A 12,829-nucleotide genomic window follows, 5' to 3' on the forward strand; every position below is an offset into this window, starting at 1 on the left:
CTTCTTATGTCAAGTCGAAAGACATTTGATCTAGTTGTAGCTGAATGTCCTTCAATTCGAGTTCTTCTTCCAAAGTAATATTTTCTTTTGTTAATAAAAGGTCAAGTTTGTGCACCAAGTCAGATTCTTAAGTTCCTTACTTCTTTTAACAGCAACATGTGTGACGTTAAATTAAAAAAATCCTATTTTGTCTTTTAATCATTGTTGAAGCCACAACTGACGAGTTCTTTTGCTGTTTTTTAATAGTGTCATTGAATAAATCATAATTTAGAAGAGTCTTGTTGAATTTCCAATATCCGTATCCTACAACTATCCTGGGTAGTATTTAATTTCAAATTATTTGTTGATGGTCCGAAAAAGTTAAACGAATATCAAATTGAAGGGTATAAAAATGATTTGAAATTATACAATTCTTGATTTTAAAGTTAATCTCCTATTACACCAAGTACATTATTTTGCACCAGGGTTGAAGAAAAGGTTGGAGAAGAGCAACGAAACAAGGTTATTGTTCTGTGAATAAATAATGACCACATGTTATGTTCATGGCCTGTAAGAAAGTTCAATCAATATGAGCTACTTTCTGTCAAAGACAGAAACCAGAGAGCTTAGTCTGAAACTTGTGCTGTCATCAAGATTTAAGTCTGGAGCTGTTCAATAGACAATGCATGGGAGAACGACTGTTATTTTCCAGAATGTACCAAATGTTTTGTTTTTGCAGTTGTGAGAGTTCTCACAAATCTTTTGGAATTTTCCCTTTAAAACACGAGGGTGCAGTTTGTTTTTACCAGCAGCAGGGGGCAGACCTGCACTATCCAACCACACACACACACACACACACACACACACACAGTACAGTTAAGAGGACTGCCGTTTGGGGCTGCAGTTGGCAGACGATGATGTTGTAACGTGTCTAATTCTGTCTAATAAGCCCGTTCTCTTCCTGCCCCTACAGTCTAAGTGAGTGTGGGTCAATAAAGATGTCATGAGGAGGTAAAACCAACCTTGTGTCAGACTGATCTTTAAACCACCAGTGAGAGGACACGATGGCAGGGGTCCTCAGTCTGTCTGGCTGCCACACACACACACACACACACACACAAACACACACACACACACACACACACACACACACACACACACACACACACACACACACACGTTCCCTGCCATGTTCTGTATTCAAGCCATGTGTGTGTGAACAGGACTCTAGCACAAAGAACAAAACTAAACTAAAGTGAACACCAACCACTCAACCACATTAAATTAATCATACATAACTAAGGGGGATACATAACCCTCTCACTCAGCGACTCACTCACAGAGAGAGAGAGAGAGAGAGAGAGAGAGAGAGAGAGACAGAGAGAGAGAGAGAGACAGAGACAGAGAGAGAGAGAGAGAGAGAGAGAGAGAGAGAGAGAGAGAGAGAGAGAGAGAGAGAGAGAGAGAGAGAGAGAGAGAGAGAGAGAGAGAGAGAGAGAGACTAGCTGTGGAGGCACACTGCTCTCTGCAGCACGACTTTAACGCTCCGCTCCCCTCACCGCGTAGTAAAAGCCTCCCTGCGTCGCCGCCCCGTCACCAGCAGCTGGACCGAGTCCGCCGGTGGTCCGAGGGCCGTCACCGAACCGCGCCCACCCCCTCGTACCCCACTCCTCCGCTGGCCGCTGTTGTGCGCGCTTCTGCTGCAGCGTCCGAGTTCAGGTGAGCCTCGATCGTTGCGGGTACAACAAGTCCTCTCTCCGGTACCGGGGGATGCTGGCTCCTTCCCGTTAAAAGGGAATGGTTATAAATGGGCCGCGCGGGATGTGAAGCCTCGCCAGAAGAAGCAGGAGGATGGCTGAACCGGGATCGTCTGCGGCGGCGGTGGTGCCGCTGCTCCTGCTGTGCTTCCTCGCGGTGTCCTCCGTTAACGCCGGTGAGTTTTACCACAGGTAGACGGGGGATGACGTGCCGGCCCATCGAACAGCTGCGCGGCCGCTGTGTTTATTTATGATGTTTGTCTGATGGGACGCATGTAGTCATATTCTAGTGCAGGTTCCTGACACACACACACACATCGTTACGGATGAGTTGAGCAGAAAGCGTTAATGGCTTTATGTTGACCTTCCTTAGTTTGGAAGATATTTCTAGAAATAAGTCATTTTGAAATGTTTGCCCCTGTTTATATTTGCCCTTGTTGGTTTCGGAAACTCTTTATGTCTTAAAATTTTTTTAAGAGATAAAGCTAATATTCCCTTAATTTATATATTTAAAAAAATATGTTAAAACTCTTAATAACACAAAAAAACTATGTAAGTGTTAAAGGTCAAACAATTACTTGTGTTCAGCTCTACAGTGTCATATCTTTTTTTTATGTATTACAAGGTGTAACAACAGACTATTCATGACCTGTCGCTCTCAATGAATTTGTTTCCTGTGGCCATGCTACATGTGTTTATGTGTGTGTGTGTGTGTGTGTGTGTGTGTGTGTGTGTGTGTGTGTCAGACCCCCTGCTGTCAGCTCCGCTCAATGTGACCATCAGAGAGATTGAGGTAAACTCTGCCATGGTCACGTGGGAGATCTTGGAGGGGGACCCCGTCATTGGATTCGCCATCACCCAACAGGTATTTCTATGCGTGTCGTGTCTTTAAATTGAGTGTGTGTGAAAAAGGTTTTTTTTCAAAAGAGAGACACGAAGCAAAGAAACGGCGTGAGGTGAAGGGGACAGGTGCATGCCGGAACATCTTAAAACAACAGGAGGTTCGCTGTAGTTTGGCATGCCGACATGGGCCGCGCTCACCAACACGGTCAATGCAGGGATCAATAAAGTATCACATTACATCGAGTGTCCTGGCCCCTGATTTCTCTACCTCTGCCCTTCTGTTCCTCGCTTCCTCTGCAGAAAAAGGATGTCCGCATGCTGCGCTTCATCCAGGAGGTGAACACCACCACGCGCTCCTGTGCTCTGTGGGATCTGGACGAGGACACGGAGTACATCGTTCACGTTCAGAGCATCAGCATGGGAGGCAGCAGCCCCCCCAGCGAGCCGGTCCTCTTCAGAACGGCCAAGGAGTCGGAGAAGATGTCGTCCAAGAGTCCAGGTGAGGGACAACAACTCCTTATTGTTCTATTTTTACTTGGTTATTCGTGAATGTTCCACAAAATCTGTACAAATCTGGGTGTACAATACATTTCAAAAATACAATTCAAAGCACAAACACTATTTTACTTACCGAGAGACACACTGGCGCTTAATAAGCAGCTCATTTGTCCTGAATTCCATCTTCACTTACTGTTACTGGAAGCTCTGAGCTGTCAATGCTGTACGAGGAACTCGGCTCCTTGGAGACATAAAACCCTTAAAGTGATGAACTGGTTTGCAAACAAATCCATGCATTGTTTTCTGTTAAAAATCTGCAAAAGCTAAACACAAGGATGAGCCTGACATCAACAGAAAAAGCACACAGATACAGAAGCGATCACGCATTACATCACACAGGAGCACTCAGAGAGAACAAACAACCATTCTGCTTCTCTGTGACACACACAAACCTACACGTGCAGATTCAGACATGTATCTACACACATGTACCTGAACACACACACATATTTTAAAAGCAGCTTTTAACCCGAGGCAATAACCCAGCAGAGTACCGTTTCAATTGCATTTCAATGCTTTATCACGACAAAGAAAACGGTTATTTGACAATCTGATCCAAATGAAAGGCAGGTTGTCTTCGTGAGAACCCCCACCACCACCACACCTCCCATACAACGCACCGTTCTAATTCTCAAACGCAGAGGCTGCTGTTGTCTGGAGCGGCTGGCTGCACTTCCAATTTTATCATGTCCGACCCAGTTACGCTGCCGAGAGCAGCTGCTTCAGAGGGACACGGAAAAATGCTAAATGCTCATCAGAAGCAAGGTGATGAGGAAACAGGAGACATTAGGGACCGTTCGGGTGGTGCAAGACCGGGCGGCACGTCAAGTAATTTCTCGGCAGTGGGGAAGGACTTACGCTTTTTTTATTTTGGCATGCAACCTTAACTTACCATCCTTCATAACTGGCATGCAGAGGAGTGCTCATATTCTTCACAGTCCTAACAGGAAAGACACCCGCTCCTCCAAACGTTTCAGATTCAGAGCGGCTGTCAATACCCAGAGTGCAGTTTGGCTCCCCGGTGCACAGGGAACCAACTGGACAATTCACCTGTAAAAAATAATTGCACTTTATTTCAAAGGCTGCCGTGCCAACTGATATTATTCTGGCCGCTGCCGCCTTCTGTTGTGTATCTTACGGCTTATTTGGGAAAACAGTCATGCGCATGTCGCTAATGTTGGCAATGTGCAAGGTGTGGTGTGTGTACGTGTGTTGGCTGATTACATTTCCGTTAGTCTTGTGTGGTAGGAAGGGTGGAGGATCTGCATTTCATTTTGGTGATAACTCTCACTCCCTCCACGCTGTTTGCTCGTTGCATCGACTGGACTAAGTTAGCGTCTTATTTCTGATGCAGAGCTGGAAATGTCACAGGTAACTTCTGCAGTATTATAGGAGAGGATGTAGTGAGTTGAGCTGGTAGTTAGTTTGCCTGAGAAGTGTGGGGGTCAGAGGGCCATGGATTAAGAGTTTTTTCCAATACTCCTCCTTACCTTAGGTAACACTCCCCTCTGTATTACTAACTTCACGCTCCCCTCTGTATTAGTAACATCACGCTCCCCTCTGTATTACTAACTTCACACTCCCCTCTGTATTACTAACTTCACGCTCTCCTCTGTATTACTAACTTCACGCTCTCCTCTGTATTACTAACTTCACGCTCCCCTCTGTATTACTAACTTCACGCTCCCCTCTGTATTACTAACTTCACGCTCCCCTCTGTATTACTAACTTCACGCTCCCCTCTGTATTACTAACTTCACACTCTCCTCTGTATTACTAACTTCACGCTCCCCTCTGTATTACTAACTTCACACTCTCCTCTGTATTACTAACTTCACGCTCCCCTCTGTATTACTAACTTCACGCTCCCCTCTGTATTACTAACTTCACGCTCCCCTCTGTATTACTAACTTCACGCTCCCCTCTGTATTACTAACTTCACACTCTCCTCTGTATTACTAACTTCACGCTCCCCTCTGTATTACTAACTTCACGCTCCCCTCTGTATTACTAACTTCACGCTCCCCTCTGTATTACTAACTTCACGCTCCCCTCTGTATTACTAACTTCACGCTCCCCTCTGTATTACTAACTTCACGCTCTCCTCTGTATTACTAACTTCACGCTCCCCTCTGTATTACTAACTTCACACGCCCCTCTGTATTACTAACTTCACGCTCCCCTCTGTATTACTAACTTCACGCTCCCCTCTGTATTACTAACTTCACGCTCCCCTCTGTATTACTAACTTCACACTCTCCTCTGTATTACTAACTTCACGCTCCCCTCTGTATTACTAACTTCACGCTCTCCTCTGTATTACTAACTTCACGCTCCCCTCTGTATTACTAACTTCACACGCCCCTCTGTATTACTAACTTCACGCTCCCCTCTGTATTACTAACTTCACGCTCCCCTCTGTATTACTAACTTCACGCTCCCCTCTGTATTACTAACTTCACGCTCCCCTCTGTATTACTAACTTCACACTCTCCTCTGTATTACTAACTTCACACTCTCCTCTGTATTACTAACTTCACACTCTCCTCTGTATTACTAACTTCACGCTCCCCTCTGTATTACTAACTTCACACGCCCCTCTGTATTACTAACTTCACGCTCCCCTCTGTATTACTAACTTCACGCTCCCCTCTGTATTACTAACTTCACGCTCCCCTCTGTATTACTAACTTCACACTCTCCTCTGTATTACTAACTTCACGCTCCCCTCTGTATTACTAACTTCACGCTCCCCTCTGTATTACTAACTTCACGCTCCCCTCTGTATTACTAACTTCACACTCTCCTCTGTATTACTAACTTCACGCTCCCCTCTGTATTACTAACTTCACGCTCCCCTCTGTATTACTAACTTCACGCTCTCCTCTGTATTACTAACTTCACGCTCTCCTCTGTATTACTAACTTCACGCTCTCCTCTGTATTACTAACTTCACGCTCCCCTCTGTATTACTAACTTCACGCTCTCCTCTGTATTACTAACTTCACGCTCTCCTCTGTATTACTAACTTCACGCTCTCCTCTGTATTACTAACTTCACGCTCCCCTCTGTATTACTAACTTCACGCTCCCCTCTGTATTACTAACTTCACGCTCCCCTCTGTATTACTAACTTCACGCTCTCCTCTGTATTACTAACTTCACGCTCCCCTCTGTATTACTAACTTCACGCTCTCCTCTGTATTACTAACTTCACGCTCTCCTCTGTATTACTAACTTCACGCTCCCCTCTGTATTACTAACTTCACGCTCCCCTCTGTATTACTAACTTCACGCTCCCCTCTGTATTACTAACTTCACGCTCTCCTCTGTATTACTAACTTCACGCTCCCCTCTGTATTACTAACTTCACGCTCCCCTCTGTATTACTAACTTCACGCTCCCCTCTGTATTACTAACTTCACGCTCCCCTCTGTATTACTAACTTCACGCTCCCCTCTGTATTACTAACTTCACACTCCCCTCTGTATTACTAACTTCACGCTCCCCTCTGTATTACTAACTTCACACTCCCCTCTGTATTACTAACTTCACGCTCCCCTCTGTATTACTAACTTCACCCTCCCCTCTGTATTACTAACTTCACCCTCCCCTCTGTATTACTAACTTCACGCTCCCCTCTGTATTACTAACTTCACGCTCCCCTCTGTATTACTAACTTCACGCTCCCCTCTGTATTACTAACTTCACGCTCCCCTCTGTATTACTAACTTCACACTCCCCTCTGTATTACTAACTTCACGCTCCCCTCTGTATTACTAACTTCACCCTCCCCTCTGTATTACTAACTTCACCCTCCCCTCTGTATTACTAACTTCACGCTCCCCTCTGTATTACTAACTTCACGCTCCCCTCTGTATTACTAACTTCACGCTCCCCTCTGTATTACTAACTTCACGCTCTCCTCTGTATTACTAACTTCACCCTCCCCTCTGTATTACTAACTTCACGCTCCCCTCTGTATTACTAACTTCACGCTCCCCTCTGTATTACTAACTTCATGCTTCCCTTCTGTCGAGCCTGTGACCTCAGCTTCAGCGCAGAATGATCACCATGGCAACAAGAGATTCGGGGAGCCAGCCTGACGACGGGAGCTTCGTCTTTTCTTGACTCGTCCAGACAAGATATAGGCGAGACGGGGAAAACTCAACCCATATACCTTTCGTCTGTCTTTCTAAAATAAAAGCGTGTTCTTGTGGTTTACCGTCAATATTCTGAAACAAAATCGGCAAACGTGACTTTGAATGAGGTTGTCTTACTTCTGGAAAATAACCCGGAGCGTGATTAAACATTTAGACTCTTTGAAATGCTTCAGAGGTTTGTTGGTGTTGTTCTTCGGCTGCAGCCTGGATGTTGACTTAATGTTTAAATCTGCTCTCCTGGTGAAATACGGGAGAATTATCTGCACGGTCAGAACAAGAAGGCTGTGCCAAATCATGATTAATGCGCCGATGATTAAAAAACATTATTTTCCAGTTGACTAACTTAGAGTTTAATAATGTTTTTTTACTTCTAAATCTAATGAAATACCGTTTCATACATACAGGGTTTTGCTCCCAAATGGGTATTTTATTGCATTGAGATTTTATTGACTGTGGCGATTCCATAAACTGCAGCAGTAAGCTGTTCTAGTAAAAATAATGTGTGACTGGTGTAATGCTGCAGCTGCCTGTCAGCAAGAGAACCACAGTGGGTGATGGGGTTTGGGATCCTGCCCTCTCTCTGCCTCCGTAGACCTCTGATCTCACTTTACTTTAATCACAACGGACCAGAGTGGAAAATTCACACCAGGCGGCTTCTCTGCTCTCCCGTCGCCCCGCTTTATTCTTTTATCTTTCCCTGCAGACTTTTCAGAGTGATGCCAATTTCACATTCTCTCTTTGGGACAATGAATCGCAGTGTGAAACTGTGTTGACTCTCTGTGTGTGTGTGTGTGTGTGTGTGTGTGTGTGTGTGTGTGTGTGTGTGTGTGTGTTCTCTCTCCAGACGAGGTGACGATGGAGGAGGTTGGTCAGGCTGCTCAGCTGAGGGCTGGAGAGCTCATCATCATTGTAGTGGTGCTCATCATGTGGGCAGGTAATCTTCCTCTTCAGAAACGCACATTTATCACTGCAGACCTTGTAGGGATACACTGTCTTTGGGGCACATAAGATCTCTGACTGAGGGTCTGAAGAGACAAACACACCGGCGGTGGAGTCATCGGTCTCGCCGATGACTGTTTTGTGCCCTGCAGTGCTTTTCAGGTGATTAAACCATTTTCTATGTGACCCGAAAGCATCAAATCAAGGTTTTTAAATGTTGTCCAGATACGTAGAAGGGTCAAATCAAATGAAGGTTTGTTTATTCAAATGCTAATTGTCACCAAAAACAATCTCTAAGATATTTTCACTGAACTTTCTGAACTGCATATTGTTTAGCTGCTGGGAATTCTCAGTTCATTATCTTCAAAGACGTACCTCCTCGAGGCTTGGAATTTAGTAGAGTCACGGACAAAATGGTGGGCCTGGTGGGGGGTATCACAGTGACATACTCCACCTTGCCCCTTTGGTATTGCAGTGATCAGATGAGTCTGACACAAGCAGATGAGCCGAGAGTGAAGCCCGTTCAGGCCAGAGTCCTCCCTGCCTCCCCGCGCTCCTCATGAATTATTCTCTTTCTTCTTTTGTTTTATGCTTGTTCTCTATCGCTCCCAGCATCTACAACTCCTCTGCTCCGTTTCTAACCTTCATGACTGAAGGCGGGCCTCAAATTGGCTGTCTTGTCATCAGGTTCATATCTTCGTCTGTACGTTTCACCGTATTCTGTTTCTCTCACTTCAGTTTGGTCTGCTTTATTGACTCATCAAAGACTGTTGAGTGAATAGAGATAAATTGCTACATATCATCACTTCCTCCACCTGTTATTGGAAAAATGTGTTGGTTATCAGTGTTTCTAGGTGTATAGGGCTAGAAACCAAGTTCAAGAAATTATTTGAAGTGAAAAACAAAGAACCGTTATAAAGGGAGGGCTGTAAAACAAACAGCAGTATAGTGGCTTTAAATGCTTCTCTTACTAGCTTGACAGCACATTTACAGTGTGTAAAGCAAAAACTGTGTTGAAATTGGCAAATCTATTTACATCCAATATCAATGTCATGGACCTGCAGATGAGAAACATTATTCTCACTACATTTTAAGATAGATTGTCCATGTGAAAAGCTGCGATTGAATTTGAAAATATGTGATTAATGAAGGTAATTTAGAGCGAAGAAGCTTTGATGAATGGCTCTTATATTTCTGATCTGTAAAGGAATACTGTGACATTTTCGGAGACACGGTTATTCACTCTCTTGCGAATGGTTAGATGAGAAGCTCGGTACCATCTGTGTCAAACTATTCCTTCAGCTTGATCAGCTAAAATCACATGTTTGTATCTGTCCCAGGGGTGATCGTTCTGTTTTGTCGTCAGTACGACATCATTAAAGACAACGAGCCCAACAACAACAAGGACAAAGCCAAGAACTCCTCAGAGTACAGTACTCCAGAGCACCCACGGGGGGGGCTACTGCGCAGCAATGTCTAAGGCCAGCCCTGCATAGCCTTGTGCAACAACCAACTCCTCGAACCTCAGCACAGGTGAGGAGCAGGACATTGACTGTCATCCTATGTAATGCCTCATATTCTAGCCTTTTCTGTTGTCTGTGCTCCATGTTGTTATATTGCTTCTGCAACAACCTAAAGGGCAAACACGAAGAACACGTATAACTCTCTTTCATGGGCTTCCAGTTTTGAAATGAGTCCGCTGGAAACAATAAGTGAGCGAGTGTAAGACTTTTCAGCCAACTCAGGGACTGAAGAGTCAATTAGCGAGCTCGCTCTAGCGGATAACAACAGTTGTCGTTTCGGCCAGGGATCCTCGTTTGGAATTCAGAAGCCTGCTTTTAAGTAGTAAATCTGCCACTGTTATACTGCAGTTTCTGCAGTGCTAAAATGGAAAGCTTAGCAGGTGTAGCAACAGTAGACAAATCAAACACTTTTAATTCTGTCGACGTTTGGCCTGGTAGGTGCTTTTGTTTCCTCATGATATCTGAACTCTTCCTGTCCTTGCATTTCTCATTAAGTTCAGTAAATGTGTTTCCTCCAGACCCTGAGACCAACAGAAAGCCATTCTCAGACCCCATCATACCGAAGGAGCGATGGACCATGACAGAGGCTCTTCTCTACACGAGGAAGAACTCTGCAAAAACAACGGACACGAGTCTGAACTTCCAGAATCAAAGGAGGGAAACAGAGGAGGACGAACCTACTTTTACCTTTGTTGTGACCAGAAACTGGACTGTTAGCCTACTTTGAGTGGACAGTCAATATAGAGACATAACACAGCTGTCACTCAAAGCATAGGAGGCGACATCGTTTCCTCTTCACAACTGCTTGATTCATACGTTCTGGATACTCTCCATCAGTGGCATCGAATCCCAGGAGCGGATCATCAATCGTGAATGTCTTGAGTATTTTTTATTTTTTTTTGTCCACTTCTGGTTTCTATCACTGGTAAGAGATGGTAGAACTGTAAGTTGCCTCGCAAGAATAGCTGGTCCTTCAGGTCCAGGTATCGGTCAGCACACAACTAAACAAACTGAGCTCTGTTTTAAGGACGTTCTCTTTTTCTATCCCTCCATCCGCATTCCCTCCTTTCTGTCTTTATTACAGCCCTTTGTGTAGCAGCTCATCCGTCTCCCTGTCTTTCCGTGTCGGTGTCTCTCGAATAAGCACATTGACGTTTGGTGCTCCTCCTATTGTGATTGTTTGAGCCCTCACAATCCCGGTCTTGATTGCGGTGTCATTTTTATTCTTGGGTCAGAAATATTGCACGCTGAGTCTTGTCTCCTGCCATCAGTTGAATGATGCATCTGTTGTTCTGTCCTTTCTTGAACTGGTACCTTAACGCCCTTGTCAGTTCGGGGGATAAAAATGTGACACTTTTTTTACTGCACACCATATTTTCCTGGATGACATCGTCTGAATACAGCCGTGATTCAGACAAAGTTCAAGGATTGACCAGGCGCTCTCTTATTGCCACTTAACTCCACATCAACATTTTACAACTTCCAGGTTTGATGGTTAGAAGTTAGCTTCAGTGTCAAACTTTGAAAAGATTAGCATGGCTGGAAAAATGACAGATTTAGGTTCACATGGAGGTTTATTGTTCATCACTGCATATTCAGCACCATATGCTATCTGCGGGCTACAACGGGATGCGCAGGGAATAAGGATGGAGACATTCTGGGCATCATTCCTAATGAAATGAATACACCAGGCGACGTTTGGCTGGGTTTCCACTCTTGCTTTGGCTGGAGAACAGCAGGGATGCCAGGCTGTCGAAGCACACAGATAATCTCTCAGATCGCCTCTAAAAGTATCATTACAATGCAAGGCTATAATGGGATGGAGGGAAAACATGCATAAAATCCAGGTGTAAATTCATTAAAGACCCACTGCGGAGCTTGGGAAACTGCCAGCAGCCGAAACTGCCAGCAGCTTGGGAGAACAGTTACAACTTGCATCATTTTGTCATCTACATGCCGAGAGATGAGATTCTTATCTTTTCAGTCATTGTGTCCGTGGACTTAGGGGTGTAATAACTAATAATATTCCATATTTCCATTCTTGTCAAAAATCTAACGAAAAGACCAAAATCAAAAGTGAATTGATCCTTCTGTTGTAACAAGTGTTGTCTGTTTTGCCAAACCTAATAAGTAGGTTATTGCTCGGTGTCATAGAGCTCCATTGATTTTAAACCATTTTAAAGACACCAATGAGCAATGACCAAACCAGTTGATGGAAAAACAACTCATTTGCGTTCAACATTTCAAAGGTTTGCTGAAAATTCGCTGGACAATTGAATGTAAACACGGCTAGTGTCACACTTCTTCATTGCTATGAACATGCAGATTATTTTAAGTCAATCCCGCAGCATCCCAATCCTGTAAAAACTCACTGGTGCACCGAATGTGTGTTAATACACAGCTGAAATATTTACTCTTGTTTACGTAACATTTGCTAAAAACTACAGTGCCGTGGTGTAAGTACTGAGCTTTAATTCCAATTTAAACTAGGTCTTTGTGAGCCGTTTTTAAAGATTCACTCGTCTTCATCTTTAGCAACAAATGGGCTTACAGGACCACAGGCTAGGGAAGTGGGAAAGTACTGAGAGACGGACTAACAAGTTGTCGGTTTTGGTCTTTTCATGATACTTGTTGACAAAAGAAAGAAATAGAACAATAGTAACCTAATGGATAGAATGTTCAATGAGGGAAAATCATTATTACTTGCAGCACACTGGACTTCATCAGAAATATCCAGCTAAAGATAAAGCGCCATTGTCTTCTTCCTGCTTCCCGGTTAATTATGATGTGTTATCCACTTAATTGCAAATGTGTCGGACCCGGACCCCTGAACGCTGACGCTCACCAGCTCAGTGCAGAGAAAAGTCAGACAGAACATCGCCGCGGAGCTGAACTCAGCACACTTGCTGAGCCGCATTAGAGATAATGAGTGAATGTCTGAATGCCTCGCTGGGTCGAGATGACTGCTAATCAGCACCCCGTACACACATGCTGGATTTCACACAGAGCCTTGCCTACTTAAATACGTCCCCGTGCTGAGAGTTAGACATTACTTTCTCATCTCAATA

The 12,829-nt window shown here is 44.3% G+C and overlaps 1 protein-coding gene across 2 annotated transcripts; it reads left to right on the plus strand.

Moving 5' to 3' along the window:
- Positions 1-1,796: 1,796 nt before the first annotated feature.
- fndc5b (fibronectin type III domain containing 5b) lies at positions 1,797-9,718 on the plus strand (the record flags this gene model as incomplete). Of its 2 annotated transcripts, none has more annotated exons than XM_079287514.1 (5): positions 1,797-1,912; positions 2,483-2,601; positions 2,880-3,078; positions 8,144-8,233; positions 9,579-9,718. In XM_079287514.1, 5 exons carry the CDS (start codon positions 1,831-1,833, stop codon positions 9,716-9,718), a joined length of 630 nt encoding a protein of 209 aa, XP_079143640.1. The 2 variants fall into 2 exon arrangements, with proteins under 2 accessions (XP_079143640.1, XP_079143639.1); XM_079287513.1 differs by having other exon boundaries at positions 1,831-1,916; positions 2,469-2,601.
- Between the last annotated feature and the right edge of the window lie 3,111 nt (positions 9,719-12,829).

Source organism: Melanostigma gelatinosum, assembly GCF_949748355.1.
Source record: "Melanostigma gelatinosum genome assembly, chromosome: 17".
Classification (NCBI taxonomy): domain Eukaryota; kingdom Metazoa; phylum Chordata; class Actinopteri; order Perciformes; family Zoarcidae; genus Melanostigma; species Melanostigma gelatinosum.